General features: G+C 44.6%; 1 protein-coding gene across 1 annotated transcript in view; it reads left to right on the top strand.

Annotated features, from left to right (window-relative positions):
• PALD1 (phosphatase domain containing paladin 1) overlaps nt 1-16,902 on the top strand; it is a 151,266-nt gene that overhangs the window by 119,835 nt on the left and 14,529 nt on the right. The window contains exon 19 of the mRNA XM_084841902.1: nt 14,066-14,221. Coding sequence (XP_084698028.1) covers nt 14,066-14,221 — 156 coding nt within the window. The remainder of the gene's footprint in view (nt 1-14,065; nt 14,222-16,902) is intronic.

Below are 16,902 nucleotides of genomic sequence, written 5' to 3'. Positions count from 1 at the left end.
CTTCATCAGCCTTCAGTATACATCAGCCTTCCCCAACCTGGTGCTCTAGAAATGTTTTGGACTTCAACTCCCATCAGCCCCACCCAGCATGACCAATGGTAAGGAAAGGATGATGTACATAATCAAGGGTAATCCTGAAAAGATAGGAAAACCACTTGTATGAAAGAGGCCCATGGACATCTTTCTTTGACTCCTTTTTTTCCTGCAAATATGGCAGAGCAGCCTGCAGTACTACTACCACCAAACCATAGGCCTGCATAATATCTTTTCTTCTTCTGTTATTATCATTATCATTACTATTACCATTTTTATTTTGCATCATCTTTCCACTTTGGATGTGTGGCTAAAATTCCTTGGGATTCCCTGCCCACCTCCTTTAAAAGGTAGAGATCACATGACAGAGATCACCTTAATCAAACTGGTAGCTTCATTATGTATGTATTTATTTAGTAGATTTCTATACTGCTTACTTACTCCCTCTCTCTAAAATGATCCCTGTCCCATGAAAACAAGCCCAAAGAAAATAAACTCAGCATTCTGAGAGTGTTTCCTGGAAAACTCTGCTATGAGACAGCCTAGATTTGTAGTTTTCTTCAGGGAAGTATTCTGCCATTAATGCCTTTCCATAGCTTGAAAACTGATCTGAGTGTTTTTTCCCCCCTTCCTGGTTATTTTAATTATAAACAAGCTACCCACTAATCAGCAGCTAGAGACCCCAGGGCCAAATCAGACCGCCTCAGGGATGCTTTCTGCTCACCTCAGTCACCAACTTGGGGGGCAAAAGAGCTGTGGAGGTGGCATCAGAACATGACAGGCCACAATAGATGCTGGCCCACACTTGGTTCTCAGAATGACTCTTCAGAAAACCTAGATTCTGACCAGAGCACAAGAAATGGAACATGAGAGGTGAAATTAGCCCTGTTTATAAAAGCAGCAGTAGTGGTACCATTGTGTAAGGCAGGGGTGCAGAACCTCAGACCTGGCCTGGGGGCCAAATCCGGCCTGCCTGGGGTCTCAATTTGGCCCTCCGAGACTCCCTGGGTGTCCCCATCCCCTTTCTCCTGACCACCAATAGTTTAGTGGCTTCCCAGCTTCTGTGCACTACACTGTAGGGTGTACTTCCCACCCCCCCATACAAGGCAACAGTATGTGAGAGTATAAAAGTATATCCAGATCTGTCTACAGTTTACTGTCAGATGTACGACAACTATATCCTTCCAAAAGGATGTATAATTCAAGACAACCATATCCTTCCAAAAGGATGTATGTGTTTTTATAGTCTCACACCCGCTTTTTATATTTGTAAACTATTTACTAGTCTGTGTGCTGTTTATAACTCTGTAAACATTTCCTAATCATGGTATTTTTAAAAGAATATAGATTTTAAAAGTTTTAACAAGGCTACAAACCCTTACCTGGGCATATTTGGTGTATTTGTAAATCTCATTTTAACTGCAAGTCTGTGGCTCTGTAATGATCCTAAAACATGTACCACTGTTGTACAAGCCGTGCAGCGTACTCTATGGTTGCATCTTTTGTGAATGCACATAGTTGTCCTGTGTTCAGAAAAGGAAGAAACAGCTCAGTTTTAGCCTTTATTAAATGTCTGTTGCATAGGGCCCCACTGTTTTATTAGCTGTACAGTATGTGCAATGTCTCGGGGACCTGCTGCGTTATTTGATGATCTCTCTTTAGGCTGCCATAGGACTGCGGAAGGCTAATTAAACCACACTTCTGCTTAAGAAGGTCTTCTGTTATGTACCTACATTTATAGTAATAAGGATTTTTAAGTGGTCCAAGAGAGAGCCAGGTCTATTGCCCTTTTTGCAGTTGACAAATTAAAATGCAATCCTATGGGGGTTGCCAGGTGTCCTACTTTACAGAGGCCAGTCCTCTATTTTGAAATGCTGGCAGAGGACAGTCCTCCATTTGAAGGTGTCCTTTATTTGTTCAGTCCAAATCTGGTTTAAAGTCAAAGAACAATCAGAAGGGAGCGCAGGGGGAGGCCCATTATCCGTCAGCAACTGGGCAGCAGACTGAGCAGCTACACAGGTCACCTTGCCGGTCTTCTCAACTACAGCGAGATGTTTAATTTTCTGTTCGAATTATAGTTATTTCTAAATTTGCACCTATAAATATAAATTTGCCTATGCAAGTGTTATGCAACACAGTGTCCTCTGTTGTCCTCTTCTTTAGTAATGCAGTTCCTCTTTTCGGGCCATGCATAAGTCACCACCCAAAAGTCTACGTGTATTTATCTAGAAGTAAGTCCCATGGTTTTCAAAGGAACTTACTCCCAGGGAAGCATGCAGATGATCGCAACCTTAGTTTGTCTGGTGTAGGTGAAACCTTGAGATTGTCAGATGGAAAGTCAAGGTCAGCCCTTCCGGTATCTGACTAAAATTGGAAGACAGTGCTCCAGTTAACCAAACTCAACAGTCACAAAGTAGTCATCTTCTCCTGTGGGGAGGTCCAGCCATCAAGTTATAATCCCACTTGGAGATGGAGAATATACTTAATTCTCTGTCTCTCTTAACTGCTGCTTTTTGGAAAGCAAACATATATTCAAAACACCACACTAATGGACTTTAAAATCAAGCTTAGATTGAAACATGTGGTTTTGGTAAACTTGCAAATTGTAGTGAATGCAGATGGAGGGTATGCCCTAGACCTCAGCTGGAGTTGATAATAATTCTCCAAACAACTGTGAAGGGTTTATGTCACTTTAAAAAGATACTCCCATAAGGATGATGGAGTCCTTTGCTCCCGCAACCCCTTTCCTCCTTTATTTCAAGCGGGCATCTTTTCTTTTCTTTTCTTTTCTTTTCTTTTTAATACACATTAGAAGTGAAAGGAAAATGCAATTGTTGCATCTTTGTCCCCAAAGGTTTAATTCTCTGCACTATAAAACTGCACCTCAGTTCAGCATGGAAGCCACGTGGCAATTCAGGATTTGGATTGTAGAAAGTAGGGACCATCCAGTCCCAGCACATGACTCCAGAGGCAGAACCGTTTACTTGCCATCCACCACTGAATCATAGAATCATAGGGTCCGAAGGGGCCTACGAGACCATCGAGTCCAACCCCCTGCTCAGTGCAGGAAGCCTGATTCCCAGGCGGTCTCCCATCCAGGTACTAACCAGGGCTGACCCTGCTTCGCTTCCGAGATCAGATGAGATCAAGCGCACCCAGCCCTTTGCGCAATCCAGATCACAGTGTACCACAAGCTTGAGTGCAAGTGTACCCCAGAGAGGGGGTGGCAGGGAGTGTGTGTGTGTGGAAAGAGCTGTAAATGATTCAAGGAGCATCAGTAGACACTATTAGCAGGATTTCTTTATGACCCCAGATCGAAAGAGGAAAGGGGTGCTGGTGGAGATATGAAACCAAATGGGATTTTTCTTGTTTCAGTTGTTACCGCCAGTGCTCTTGGCAGTAAGAAATCAATTGTTGTATTAAGAAGTGAAGCGCTCTGCTAACACGATGCATATTTTTAGGTGTTTGCTACACAACAAGAACATTCTACAATATGTAAATGTCTCAAACGTGTATAGTATTGGAGTGGGAGTTCAGACCCCACTCAGCCATGGGGAAATTTGGGCCAGTCACTCTCTCCCAAACTAACCTACCTCACAGGGCTACTGTGGAGACAAAAGCGGGGAAAACCTTGTATACCACCTTGAGCTCTTTGGCAGAATAGCGGGATCTAAGTGAAATAAATACATAAGAAGTAAAATAGACTAATCAAAGTGCTAGGATTGGGAAGCTCCCTCTTGAGTGTACACTCAATGGCAAATGCACAGGTTTGCCACCAGCGGTATGTGAAATGGTTTTTAGTGAACTGCTGCAGAGAACAAACCTTTTAAATCTTATACTTAAGGGATGCTTGCAAGTGGTTTTAATATATTGTGATGTTGCTTTACATTAATGCCAGTAATAAAAGGAAATTCTCTTCTTGATCTCCATACGCTAAGAGCGGGGATTCCCATGCGTGCCACTCCCCCTCCACAATTGGATGGGGAGCAGCATGCAGGGGAATCTTCTGAGATCAGAGATAACAGTGGGGATTTGGAAGAATCCCCCTGGAGAAACCCAAGGAAGCTCCATGTGCTGGATGTTCTGCATTCCTGCCCTATACAGATTTGTAATTACATACACGTGTGCGCGCATGCGCACGCGCGCACACACACACAAACACACAGAGCAGATAGATGCAGTAAAAAATAACTTGGGAGCAAGCATTAATATTTCAGGCACATTGCATAATCTATGAAACCTGGAGCATCTCTTGACTTTAATAGGTTAAACAGGTTGTAGTGTGCACCCTGCCGCCTTGATCGTGAAAGTACTATGTTGGACTCAATGGTCTTATAGGCCCCTTCCATCCCTACTAGTCTATGATTCTGTGAATGTGATCATCGTCAGTGCTGCATTCTACTGCACAGCAATGGAAGTCATGTTTTCGTGACATTTGGATTTCGTTATCTTCATGGTCCACCCTCGACACTGAACAGGCCCCGTGTATTTCTTAATAGAAGTTTTAAAAGACAACAGCTATGTCCTTTTCTTAACAGCAGCTCCAGTGATGCTTTAATATAGAGCTGCGTGGATTTGGTGGGAAACAATGTGGCCAAAGCATAGTGGAAACTTATAAACAGAACAATAGGAGATATTTTGGGTTGTGAAATTCCACTTGGCCCCCTGGTTTTCCTCTGTAACCCTTGGTTTTCCTCCATAACTATATAGATGGAGCTGTTCACCAACAACATCAGGAGTTAGTTGATTATATGATCACTGCAGCCGGAATGCTTTATGCTGAAAATTGGAGATTACAAACTATACTTACCATAAAATAATGGTTAGATAAGAGATAAGATTGTGAAATAATAATATTAAAGAAATTAAAAAGAAATGGAATCTAATATAGGGATGAGCAGAGCTCCCTTGATTCTAGTCTAAGAAAAAATCTGGGCTGCAGGCTTATATTGCCGGACATCCCCTTGTGATCTCTGGCACTTGGGAAGGAAACCTGTTTTCTCAGCTCACAGCAAAGGCGGGCAAGTTAAGACTGCATTCTTTGCTCCTTCTCCTTGTTTGTTTCTTGGGAGTTGAGTTGGGTGCTTTTGTAAATCTTAGACATGGGGGTCAAAGAGAGATTGGAGTGAGGATGAAATTGTGCCCTTGTTACTGATTCCTTTTGAAGGGGGCAGGGTATTCCTAGAATATTGTGCGTTTGGCTATACAGATGCCAAGGGGGTAAGGAAGAACTTAAAGTTGGTGGGATTTTTTGGTCTGGAAGAAGTGTGTGCAACTAGGAACATACTACCATAGGTGTGCAAGCAATAGTGTATGGGAAGGCCTTTAAATCTTAATGCAAGTTTATATTGGGTGCTATTTCAAATGCTCAGGAGAATTTAATGATTAAATTCTATATAGCTTTAAGTCTGTAGTGATTATTAAAATAAGTGAGCTTAAGGTTGCCTTTCTAGGACCGTTTTTAATCTGTTTTGTTGTTGTATGGCTATAGCTGAAGGATTATATAAGCGGGATTACAAAATCAAATCAAATGAATTATTTGTGGAAGTATTCTGGCCTACATGTGATTAGCAGCTCAGAAATGCTATTCACAGGGTTTATGATGAGACTTCTTTAGATTTCTTTTTGTACGCCAGTTGATGAAGTTGCACTTTGCTAGCATTAAATGAAGTAAGTGTGAAACCTGAAGGGAAATGGGTATGACTTTGTGAGCTGGGTTTTCTTAGGAATAAGGACCTGTTTTTTTCCATTCAGAGATGACAGTGACAGAGCATCTATGCTTCTAAACCTCAAGCCAGCCCCCCCGCTCCATCCTACACCAGAAATAATCTGCCATTTTAGACCATCAACCTGACTGACGTATTCCCCAGAGATACCTTTCTGGCAGGTTGTGTGTCTGAGGTCTAGTCACATGTAATTAGAGCAGCTTTGGAATGCTGTGAACTGCCATATAAATGTGATTCAAGGCCAAATTGCCTTCCAAAGCTCCTCAACACCTGTCTTTAAATAGATCTTATACAGGTTGTTCCTTTTGGCAGCTGGCATACTTTCTTCATTTTATCTTAAGGCAATACAAACTTGCATTCCTCACTTTCTGATATTTGGTTTTGCCAGCAGCATCTTGTGGGTTGCAAACTCGTCACAAAATCCAGTGAACTTTTCACCACCATGGGGCACTGGACTGGAAAGAAGGGAAGAACATGCAAGCAGACGTCCGCTCTGACGTTTAACAATACCAAATCTGAATTCCAAATCACCCGTCCCATCCCATGTGCTTGTGGGTGAGCCAGGCAGTTGACCTGGGATCACTTATGCCCCAACTCTAGACTAAACACACACAGGTGGAGGTAAGGACTTTGTTTGCACATGCAGGGGTCATCATTGCATGACTGCAATATCGAGTGATGATCTGCATATGTGAATGGGTCATCACAAATCTCATACACCACCTCAAAGACTGTGCTTGCCCAATGGCATTTGCACACTACACCACCACTAATCACCTGTACAGTATTCAAGAGAGATCCGCTCGTGTGTGAACCACTTCCAAGTCCCCCCAGTTTTCAGTAGAACCTGCTTAGGATCAAAAAGCACAACAGCTTTGTGCTTTGAAAGCTTTGGCATGAACTTCTCTCTACACTTCCTTTGAAAACTCTGCAGTGGAATTGGAATAGTTGCATAACCATTGCATTTTTCTGCTGCAGCTTTATGTTAACAGGAATACAAAGCAGGTTGGCCATGTAACTAAAACTATATAGCATTGTGAAAATTAAGTATGACGGTTCTCCGTCATACCCTGACTGATTTAAAAATGCATGCCCATGTAGAATTGCTCACTAACCTGTCATGAATCTTGCGCACTCCTTCCATGTGCGTTCCCATTAATTTCAGCGGGATTTGCTTCCGAGTAAATAGGCTTTGGTTGAGTCTATAATCCTATTTAAAAAGATGGGGGTGGCAGGGAAAATATGGACTTCATTCCCACATCTGGAGTTTTTAGGCATGGGAGGAAGATGTTGCTCACTGAATCGAGGTGAACCATTTTGTAAAAGCTTTGCCTGATGCTTGAAAGCAATTCTTACCACAGGCAAGCAGCTATTTACAAGCCTGCTGAAATGGATGATTTAAAAGCTAGACAGAACTCCAGCATATGGACACCACAGTGGAGGAAGGAGATGACAGATGCCTGAAACAGGGAAAGAGACAGCAAGATCAGGTTGCTACAAATAATGAATTTTATGTCCTCTTCTTCTGATTCTTTATTATATTATTCTGGCAGCAATCCCACAGGTCCATTAATTTTTCAGGAAGAGATCACAGAGTATTTCTGCTATGGGCTGCTTAAATCAGTTGCATGGTAAAGCTGCAGTTGGACATCAATATTTTTAAAAATTACATATGTTACACGCATGTTTAATTAGAACAAAATGTCTCTTGGAATGTCTGGGTTATTACCAGTTTGGGTAGCTGTCAGCTAGCCTGCTTTCCAGCTGTGCAGTCTGAGTCTAAAATTGGCCAGTTTATTGATATTCAAAACCCTACAACTTCCTGGATCATATTGAGCTGCAATTTTTTTCCTGTCCACTTATTATTTATGATCTAAAGAAAGTGACTGTTTAAAAATGCAAATAGCGGCATGTTATGAAATGTTGTTATTCTAAACTGGATTCCTGCATTGAGCAGGGGGTTGGACTCGATGGCCTTGTAGGCCCCTTCCAACCCTACTATTCTATGATTCTAAATAGGCTCATAACGGCAAAGTTTGCTGTAATGTATTTCCTGTAATTGTTTGGATGAGGTCCATTTGCAAGTTAGGGTGTGCCTATATTCTACTGACCTGATTGAGGGAGGTGCTAAAGTCATGCTGATTTCAGTGGGAGTTGGGGTGCCCTACACTTACACACACACACACACACACACACACTACATAACCAATGTCCCTAATGGAAAATGTGTATGCAACAAACGAAAACACTCATTTGTTTATTTATTTATTACATTTATATCTTTCCTTTAAGGGACGCTAGGCAGTATACATGTGTGCCCCCCCCTCCACCCTCCATTTTGTCTTCATCTTGTGAGGTAGGTTAGTGTGAGAGATGGTGGCTGGCCCAAAGTTCGCCAGAGAGCTTCATGGCTGAGTTGAGATTTGAACTGGCATTTCCCCAGTCCTAGTCCAACCCTCTGAGTACTACAGCATGCTGGCTTACAGTCATATAGCAGCCTTTCCCAACCTGGTGCCTTCCAGATGTGTTAGACTGCATCATGCTGCACTAGGTTGGGGAAGTTGGTCCTTCAGGCACTCTTGTCAAGGACCCATGATTGGCAGCTGCTCCATCTTGAGTGTGCAGGGGAAATTGGATTCACATGGCCCTGTATGTCTGGGGTACTCTTAGGGTGCAATCCTATGCATGCTTGGACAGAAAAAAAAAGTCCTACAACCTTCAGCATTCCCCAGCCAGTATGGCTGGCAAATGCTGGGAGTTGTATGACTTTTCTCAGTCTAAGAGCACAATCCTATGCATGTTTCATGTTGTAGTTTTTGCTTTTTAGTGGGGAGCTGGTAATAGCAAGGTATGCTGTTTTTAAATATCCTTGGTGTACAGTGCCAGATCCTTCCTATTCTTAATAAGCCATACTACGTTTTCCTAACAATGTGGTGATCCAAGACTTAAGGATGAGAAAAAACATAACACTCTGTTCGTTCACACAGGTTTACTCTGGCACTGGAAGGAACAATGGCAGAAAATGGCAGCTACCCTTTGGCCAGGCACAGTTGGGGCAGGTTGACAGTGTCGGAAAAGCTTGCTCTTCGATAAGTATGAAGAGCCCAGGTCTTCAGCTGAGTTCTATCCTTAGCAACTGGCCAATGTTAAAGTTATTTATTCTGGGAACATAGAAGAGCTTAGTAATTCCCCAATTGTGTGCCAGGGACACATGCAGGGTACCCTAGGAGAACTGCTAGTGGTTTGCAAGAAGCCGGAGTAGGCAACCTGGTGCTGTCCAGGTGTTTTGAACTCCAACTCCCACAATCTCTGACCATTTGCCATGCTGACTGAGTTTATGGGAGTTTTAGTCCAAAACATTTTGAGGGTGCCAGGTTGCCTGCCCAGTCCAGTAAACTGGAGTGCAGAACCTGTGGCTCTGCAGATGTTGTTAGACTATAACTCCCATAATCACTCATTATTGGCTATGCTGACTGGGTCTGATAGGAGTTGGAGTCCAACAACATCTGCAGGGGCACAGGTCCAAACATTAGGAGCCCATAAGCCCGAACTGCTCACCCCAAAGTAGGTTGTGCCCTGCATCTCAGCATGACTTGCAGCATAATCCTCTAAGTGTCTACTCAAATGTCAGTCGCACTGAGATGAATGGAGTTTACTCGCAGGTTAAGGGATATAGGATTGCAGCTTTACTGTTTTGGCCTTGCTACATTCTAGTCATCTGCCACTGCGGGTGAGCAATTCTGCTGTGTCCCTACTTTTGGTCGGATTGGATCCTTCCATCACATCGGATGCAGAAACTCAGCAGAATTACTCTCCCTTGAAGGAGCAGCAACACAGGGGGTGAGCTCCTCTGAGTGTCGATAGTCCTTATTCTTACACACACTGAAAGTAAATCTACAGACCCCAGAGTAGTAGAGTAAAGTGTGCCTCCACTTTTAATTTGGGATAGAAGTGTATCACTGCTATTAGAAGTTTGGGAAACACTGCTTTAAGAGGACACAATTTTAATTTCAAGCGGGGAGAAAGTGTGTAACCAGTATCCGATTCTGAGGGGAAACGATGTAGTTGGTGTTCGCCATTTCTTGTGACCTTTGTGTCATTGCAAAAACGGGCCTTGTAGCAGATTTCTACGGACTTTTCTAAAGTGTTTAACGGCACAATCCTATGCATGTTTACTCAGAATGAAACCTCACTGAGTTCAGTGGGACGTACTCCCAGGTGAGCGTGTATACTAGGACTGCAGCCGTGGTAAGCTAGTTTTCTCAAGCCCTCAGGTTCTTCCTCTCTCTGGTTTTTTTTGTGGTGTTCCTGTCCTATAAAATGTTAATTGCAAATTTCTACTTATAGTCAAGTGGTTACTTAGAGATCAGCTTGAACTGGAAGATGTTGAGTGTCTGCGCTCCGCCAGAAACTATGAATAAAAACCCAAATACACCTCAGACTGTCTATCTCGGTGACTGCTCTTGTGTGGTCATGACTCAGCTGGGGTCAAAGCAGGGACAGGAGATAGGAGGGGGCTAATTCTTGGTTGCTACAGCCTTTCAGGAATAGAAATGCTATATACAACAATGGTACAGTTTATAGCTTGAAATCTCAGGGACTGCCTATTCCTAGCCTTTTTTCTTTTATGTTGTGCATGTGTATATGAAAGTTGGTACACACAACAATAATCTTTTTTCTATTTTGGGGGTCTTGTGTGTTTAAATGAGGAAGGCTTTAGCATATGCCACAGTGTAATGAGAGCTTGAATTGCCAAGTTTCAACGTGCTCTTGTTTTAGCCACCTTCCAGGGGCTGCTGGTATTCCCAGCACAAAAAGTGCTTCATTCTAAGCCGAGGGTGCAGAAGCCTTTTCAGCCCGAGGGCTGGAGCTCCGTGAAAATGCCAGCATGTTTTTGCTTACTGCCTAAGCCTTTGGAGAGGCATTTCAGCCTTTTAGAATGGCACAAAAGCCGAGAAACCATCAAGTGATTGGTGGCCGAGTGAAGGGGGGAGACTAGGGGAATGGGCCGTCTGGCAACTGCCCGAGGGCCGGATTGGGACCCTAGGCCTGAGGTTTGTACCCCTGTTCGAAGCTGACTACAGGAGGAGGCTTCAAGGGACATTTTCACACAATGCAGTCACCACACGAGGGTGCCAAAATCACTTTGAGCAGGGAGTGTGTGTGACCAGGTTCTCACGACACCACAATCCATCGTGGGCAACAACCCGCAGTGGGTTGTCGTGTCGTCCGAACCCAGAGCAATTCCTGCAGGGTGGCTTGTGTGTGGGCAACAAGCCAGCCCAACAACCCATGGCTTGTGCTTGGGATTTTTGTGCCCACAATGGGTTGGTGTGCCGCATGAACCTGCATATGCCAACCCATCATGGGTTCCAGGCATCGGGCAGCCAGCCTCTTCGCAAGAGTGGCAGAAACCCCTGCTGCTCTTCCTGAGTGTGGCTGCAAACACTCTTTGCGATCGTGCCTGAGCCACTTCCAGAGCCTCTTGCCAGTGACAGCCCTCCAACTGTCCCCTAATGGCACTTTGGAGGGGCTGTCATGGCTCTCCTTGTCTCCTGCCAAGGCAGCCGTCCCCGTTCTGATCACGACCCCAGTCTTGGTGGGAGCCATTAAAAAAAAAATTGCTTCCTTTGCACAAAAGGGGGCCAAAATGTTTTTTCACATTTTTTCTGGTCCCGGGGAATGGAAGGAAATGGCTCCCTTTTTTAAATTATTTTTTTTAATTGGGTTTTTGGAGTTGCACAAGTATGCAACTCTGACTGTTAAAAATATACAGGTGGGGAAACAAGGTATAGATCACCCCCTTAGCAAGGTTATCCCCAGGGTTCAAAGGGTTGTGTTGAACCTTGGGGATGCCCTGCTTCAAATCCCCACTTCCCCGAATCCCCAGCAACTGTGTATCCCACTTTTTCATTCTCAAATGCAGTAACCATGCCTAGTTTGACAGCTGTCAAACTAGATGAGGTTACTGCCAGTGGGAGCATAGAAGAGGGTGGCATGTACTTTTCTGTGAAAAAGAGTTGCTGCCGACTTGGGGAAAAGTGCTCAACATTACCACTTAGCAAGGCTTTAAAGGGCTGCCCTGACCCTTGGGAGTGCCCTCCTCACAGTCCACCCTTCCCCGAGTCAGCAGCAACTTTTTTTCACAGAAAAGTGCATGTCACCCCCTTTTGCACTCCCACCCTGCTAAGGGGGTCATCTACACCCCGTTTTCCCACCTGTCAGTCTAGTCCTGCCTATTACCTTGTACGTTTGACAGCACAAACATACAAGGCTCCAGGCAAAGCAACCCTGTCGTGCCTTTGTGCAACTCTGAAAACCCTATTTAAAAAAAATTGAAAAGGGGAGGGCATTTGCGTACATTCCCTGGGGCTGGAAAGTGCAAAAAATATTTTGGCACCATTTTGCGCAAATAAAAAATAATATTCGTAATTCAAGTGGGAACAGGGGAGGTTCTACCACCAAGACCCCTGGGATACCAGGCGGACCTGGCTGATGGATTGAGGGGAAAGGAGGTGAGGAACAACCCACGGTGAGCCCAATTGTCTGTTGGGCTCACTGCTGCATGGTTTATTTTGCAGGGTGGGTTGTCATGTCATACTAACTCAGCGTGTGTGTGTGTGTGTGTGTGTGTGTGTGTTTCGGAGGGTGGACAGGTTGTAATGTTTGTAAGTCTCTTGTAACACCATCCCAACTGCAGGGAAACTTCCCATCAGTTGTCGCCAGGTAGGTGCAATCCTGGCATGGAGGCTCTCCTGACAATCAGGCCATTGTTCTGGATTGGGACCACTTCTGAACAGAGAAGTCTGGACAGTTATCTTATATAAAGGTGGTTTGTTCTGACCGAGGATCTAGCAATCCCAGATGAAAGAGGGATTCCCCATCAGGTTTTGGGAGATTGGTTACTGATAAATCTCTGCTCAGATGTGCTCCCTGTCCATGACAGCAGCACGTGCAGTAAGGATTTCAGGATTACATTTCATGCATGGAGAGCTACCACACTGAGGCTGTCAGCTGCTTCCATAAAGGGGCTCTAATACATTAAGCATCCCTCAGGGATCTTAAATGGCAACAATGAACTGCGGTTGAAAATAACTGTACTGGCAGGGCCAACCCAATCTTGAAATGCTATGAAGCAGCCCCCCTTGGGTAGCACATTCCATAGAGGATGGTTCCAACTTCCTTCCATATACATTCTTTTAAGAAGAAGAAATGTTCCAGCCACGTCCACTGGGTGCAGTTTTGAGTGTGTGTTTCAGGTGTGAAGATATTCAAGCAAGCAATCGTTTCTTGTGCAGCTCCGCCTTACAGAGGTCTCTGTTGACTTGTGCTTGTTTCCCTGCATTAAGTCTTCAAAGCACAGCCATATATGTGACACTTTTTACTATGCGTTTCTTCACACATAAGCTTCTGATCGATTTTTTATTTTGTAGATTGTGCAGGAGCACAGGAAAGCGGTATGTATGCAGTCAGAGCAGGGGTCCATCTCGCTCAGTCTTGTGTATGCGGCACTGGCCGGTAGTGGCTCTCAGGGGTGTAGTGGTGAATATTGAAGTGCAGACGCTCTTCATGACAGTCCCCATAGCCAAGGGGAGTCCAAAAATGCAGGCAGCTCTGCTGATCCATAATAAGCCAGTTCTAGTAGCTTTCGTCTGTACCAGGAGCAGGTCTTTTATACAGCAAATGGGTCTTCATTGCCCATTCAAGACCAAGCCACCCCAGCATACTTTGCGTTACAACAGGGATAGCTCACAATAATATATTGTTGCTAGGAAAATCCATTTCCCCCTTTCCACAAGTAGTGCAAGGATTTTAGTGAAGCTCAGAGAGAACATGGCAGTCTGAGGATGGTGGCAGTTGACATCATCATCCCTGCTAATCAAAAGGTTCTGGCACTTTGACCCTTTAAGTCCTGGCTGCACTACACCACTGGTGGGTCTCCAGGATTTCAGACAGGAGTCTTTCCTAGCCCTGCCTGGAGATGCTGGGGACTGAACCTAGAATGTTCTCCATGCAAAGCATGTCCTCTGCCACCGACCTATCGCCCTTTCCCACTTTTAACACATAGGTGCAACTGAGTGGGCTTCTCCTGTCCGATCAGCAACTTCTGATTTAACCTTCAGAGCACAGGAAGGAGCCATGCTCCTGCAGGCCAGAACGAGTCCTGAGCTGTTACGCTTGCGTTTTAATTTCTTTCATACTGTATTGATAAAAATGTAAGCAAGCTGACCTGCATAGTTTGAGACTTGCAGGGCAATTCTGCTGCCTGACACCAGTACTCAAGCACTTACAATTACTGATTTCAGGGAAAGACGGCTAAGGACGAGAAGGAGATGCGGACATTGCAGCTGCGGAGCCTGCAGTATTTGGAGCGCTACATCTATCTCATCCTGTTCAATGCATACCTACATTTGGGGAAGAAAGACTCCTGGCAGAGGCCTTTCAGTGTCTGGATGCATGAGGTAAGCACTCTTCCAACACCAGCAGTTAGCCTTTGAAGACACCAATCCCAGCCGCTGTAGCTCTTTGACTGTGCTGAACGGTGATGGCCTTTCCTGAAAGGTGAAGCAAATGTTGTCATATCTAGTGGTGAGTCAGCTTATTTGGGACCAAGTAGTGCCACCAGCCTATCAAGAGAGTGTATATTTTTTTGTCTATCTCCCTTTCTTCCCAGATTAGGCACCAAGCTAAGCCAAATTCTGTACCCTTTTAAATAATTTGTGGATGCACCATAGCCAGATGACACTTCCAAGTTTCTCTTGACAGCTAAAAGCCGGCTTATTCTTATTTTTATTAAGCTGAGATTCATAGTATGTTGACTTCCATAGCTGATACCATCCTGATATTATATGGTGCAGTTGCAGAATTATGGGATAAATATAGCCCAGATGGTAACGTTGAAGGGCTCATGCAAACGTGCATGGTTTGGTTAGTGAGCAGTTCACTGTTCAGACAGCTACTAAGTTGTCACTGGCAGATACGTTGTGATTTTACTATGATGTGAAATAGTTTACATATAATATGTTATAAAGGCACCAAGGAATTGTGAACCCCAAATGCTGACCACTTACACTGGCCTGGTTCACACATAACGCTAAGCTGTCGTGTGGCTTGTTGAGATTTGGCTTGTTGTGTCCGAACCCATCCCCGCAAGCAAACCATAGTTTGTTAACCTGCTACAAACCATAAATAGAAACCATGGATTGTTGTTGTCTTACGGAGTCTGCTGTGCTCAAACCAAGGCTTGTTGTAATGTCTGAACTCAGAACTGTGGCTTAGCCCTGGCTTGTTTGTGTTGCTGTCCACTCTGAAACAGAGGTGCCAAGCAAGAGCAGCCTGAACTTCAAACCACTCTGAAGGCTGGCAAAATGGGTGGGAGAGAAACAAACCAGAAATAGTGGGGAAAAGCCATGATTTGTTTGCTCATCTGCAAGATAATTCATGGCTAAAGCAACAAGTGATGGTTAATACAAACCTTGGCTTAGCGTTATGGGCAAACTTGGCCATTGTCCTATTAACAGCCATGAAATTCAATAAATTTCTAAAGTTTACTGATTTGCTTTGTTGGTTTTTTAAAAAAAACGTGCTGAATGTTTTCTTTGCTGCTGCTGCTGCTGCTGCTGCTTAATTGTCATAGGTTTCCTTTAAGAATATTTGAAGCCACGGTTTTCAGTCAGTGCTCAAGAAATAGAAATTCCTGCATATAAAATAGCAACTGAAGGGATCAAGATTCTAAAAAGTCTGCAGGTACTTGGGCACTGTTTTTGATCCAGATGTCCCATACAAGTTCAGAGCAGTAGTCGTGCAGCACGGCCTTTTCTCAAAACTGGATATCTTTGCTGAATGGTCTGTCTTGAGTGTGGCACGACTGTGTGAACAATGAGACACTGTCAAGGTTGTTACGCTCTCAGATGATGATAAAGGGAGATCCGTCATTACCATAAATGTCTACACTGAATGTATGTACAGCAATGGTACAGCAGGTAAAAACCAGGGTGGAAACAGCATGTTAGGGTCTTTGTTTTTTGTTTCCAAAGTCCACATTTCTGCCCTCTCCTTTTCAACAGCTGTTGATAGCGGCTGCTGTGTTCACCCAGCTGTCACGAGGAACCTTCACAGGCCCTAAGAAGCAGCTCTCCACCACACCACATCACGCCGTGCACTGCTGTTACGCTCCGGGGGGAAAGCCCATTGCCATTGCATTCCTTTGGGATTCATTCCCATGGAAAACAGCTGTTTTCTTATTGTTTTGGTTCATTGTTCTCAGAGTATGTTTTTACTTAGCAGAGAGCAAGTCTCCGCTCAGTGGCTTCAGCAGACCAGGAGCTGTTGAGAGAGGCTGTGGCTGCAAGCCAGTGGCTCCAGCAGCTGTGAACAGGCAGGGACCAACTCTTGGTCTGCAGCTAGATTTGCAAGATGGCCATTTGGAGGAGAGCGGTGGGGGAGTTGTTGGTAGAGCAACGATGCCATCTTCTGCCTGGCCTGGAGCCTGCGGGTCTTGGGGCTGTTTGGGGGAGTGGCAAAGGTTCAGCTCCTGCCAACGCCAACCAGAAGGATCCAGCCAAGCTCCCCTAATGTTGCCGTTGTCCTTGGATGTCCTGCTATCCAGGGCCACAATCCATGGCTCTATGGCCACGTGCATAAACAGGGCTCCTGATCTCAGTAGGCAGGGATGGACAGTTGGTCTCTCCTTCTGCAGATCTGGAAATGTGTTATCGAGATCTGTCCCAACTCTAATCTCGGAACCGCTTCACCTAAGCCGGGCAGTTGCACGTATGTTGAACTCTGCATGCTACTGTGAAGAATGTACATCAAGCTTTGCATGCTGTCTTAAAGAAGAGATGGGGCCATTATTCTTCAGTTCTGCTGAGACTAGGAATGACTTCAAATGAGCATTGATTAACCGGCAACATAGTGTGATGTGCATGCATCCACTTGGTATATTCATTGCCTGTATCTCCCTGCCTAGTGGCAAGGAGAACTTCAGCACATGTCCATATCTCATTAGAAATCTGGAGAAGCAGTACAATTCTTCTCTCCACTTGGTAGAACAGCACAGAGACATGGCTTATGAAGTAGTTGCATACACATTGTGATAGGTTACTGCTTAGTATGTGGTGGCAGTAGGTGGTCGCTGGCTTAT

Source organism: Heloderma suspectum, chromosome 3 (genome assembly GCF_057233095.1).
Source record: "Heloderma suspectum isolate Gila_16-S chromosome 3, 16-S_ref, whole genome shotgun sequence".
Classification (NCBI taxonomy): Eukaryota; Metazoa; Chordata; class Lepidosauria; order Squamata; family Helodermatidae; genus Heloderma; species Heloderma suspectum.
The sequence above is the reverse complement of the archived record's forward strand: the minus strand, read 5'-3'. Positions and strand labels throughout refer to the sequence as shown.